Source organism: Monosiga brevicollis, genomic scaffold, assembly GCF_000002865.3.
Source record: "Monosiga brevicollis MX1 MONBRscaffold_27 genomic scaffold, whole genome shotgun sequence".
In the NCBI taxonomy this organism is placed as follows: Eukaryota; class Choanoflagellata; order Craspedida; family Salpingoecidae; genus Monosiga; species Monosiga brevicollis.
The window spans coordinates 310,899-311,977 of NW_001865064.1; the positions used below are offsets into that span (position 1 = coordinate 310,899).

The 1,079-nt window shown below is 56.3% G+C and overlaps 1 protein-coding gene across 1 annotated transcript in view; it reads right to left on the reverse strand.

Moving 5' to 3' along the window:
* Window positions 1-1,079, reverse strand: part of MONBRDRAFT_33939 (uncharacterized protein) — a gene marked incomplete at both ends in the record, with an annotated part of 5,069 nt that overhangs the window by 1,334 nt on the left and 2,656 nt on the right. Inside the window, 4 exons of the mRNA XM_001749039.1 lie at window positions 71-250; window positions 447-551; window positions 659-743; window positions 849-992. Coding sequence (XP_001749091.1) covers window positions 71-250; window positions 447-551; window positions 659-743; window positions 849-992 — 514 coding nt within the window. The remainder of the gene's footprint in view (window positions 1-70; window positions 251-446; window positions 552-658; window positions 744-848; window positions 993-1,079) is intronic.

Sequence of the window (1,079 nt, forward strand, 5' to 3'; positions counted from 1 at the left end):
GGGGGGGGGGGGGGAAGGCCAAGATAACAAGGCGCAAGGACACAGTAAAAAGCATCGACGAGGCGGGTACCTGCAGCATCTCTTCAAAGAGGGCAGCTTCTTGCTTGTGACGACCGGAAGTGTCGACGATGATGATTTCAAATTTTTCGCGCTTAAACTGGTCGACGCCATCAGCAGCAATGACAGCGGGATCAACCTCGGTGTAGCTGCCGTAAAAGGGGATGCGCGCCTTGGTGGCGTTTTGCTTGAGCTGATCAAAGGCACCGGCACGGAAGGTATCGGCACACACAAGTGCTGTACGCCAGCCGGCTCGTTGATAATAATGGGCCAGCTGTGGAACGAACACGGATAAGCATGCGAGCGACTCAAAACAGAAGGCGGGCGGGCCCGTTGATTGCACGCTGCAAAGAGCTGGGAATCATCAGGTTTGGATGAGCGGGGCACACCTTGGTGCAGGTGGTGGTCTTGCCGGCGCCTTGTAGACCGACAAACATGATGACGTTGGCGCGCTTCTTGCGGGGCTTCCAAACGGTCACGTCTGGGTCGACGAGCTGTCCGGGCAATCAAGTCGAGATGAGACGGCCCCAGGGGAAGGGGAGCGGTGGCACCAAGACATCAAGGAAGCACGGGCCGCGCGGCGAGGCATGGAAGCTCTGACCTGACAAAGTTCCTGAAAGACGCAGCGCTGAACAAACTTGCGATTGCTGACCATGTTGACGTCGTCTTCGAGAGCAATAGTTTTCCTAAGCAATGAGACGAACAGCGGTCAGCGGAAGCGAGTCTTGGCCAAGGGAAAGTTTTTTTGGTGACTGGGGCCTTCAGGACAAGGGGAGCAAGGGGAGTCGCACTTGATGTTATCGCGAAGGGTCATGACGTGGCGTGGTTCAACATCGGCCTCAATCAGCGCTGGAACAGACAGGGAGGGGGGTGAAAAGCGCAAGCGCGTGTGAAGGCGAGTCGTGGTTTCTAGGGCACAAGTCACAACAGCCAGCCTGGCCAAGCGCCAACATCACACCAGAACCAGAAGCAGGCAAACGCCAAGAAAAAAAAAAAAAAAAGGAGGAGGGCGAGAGAGGAAG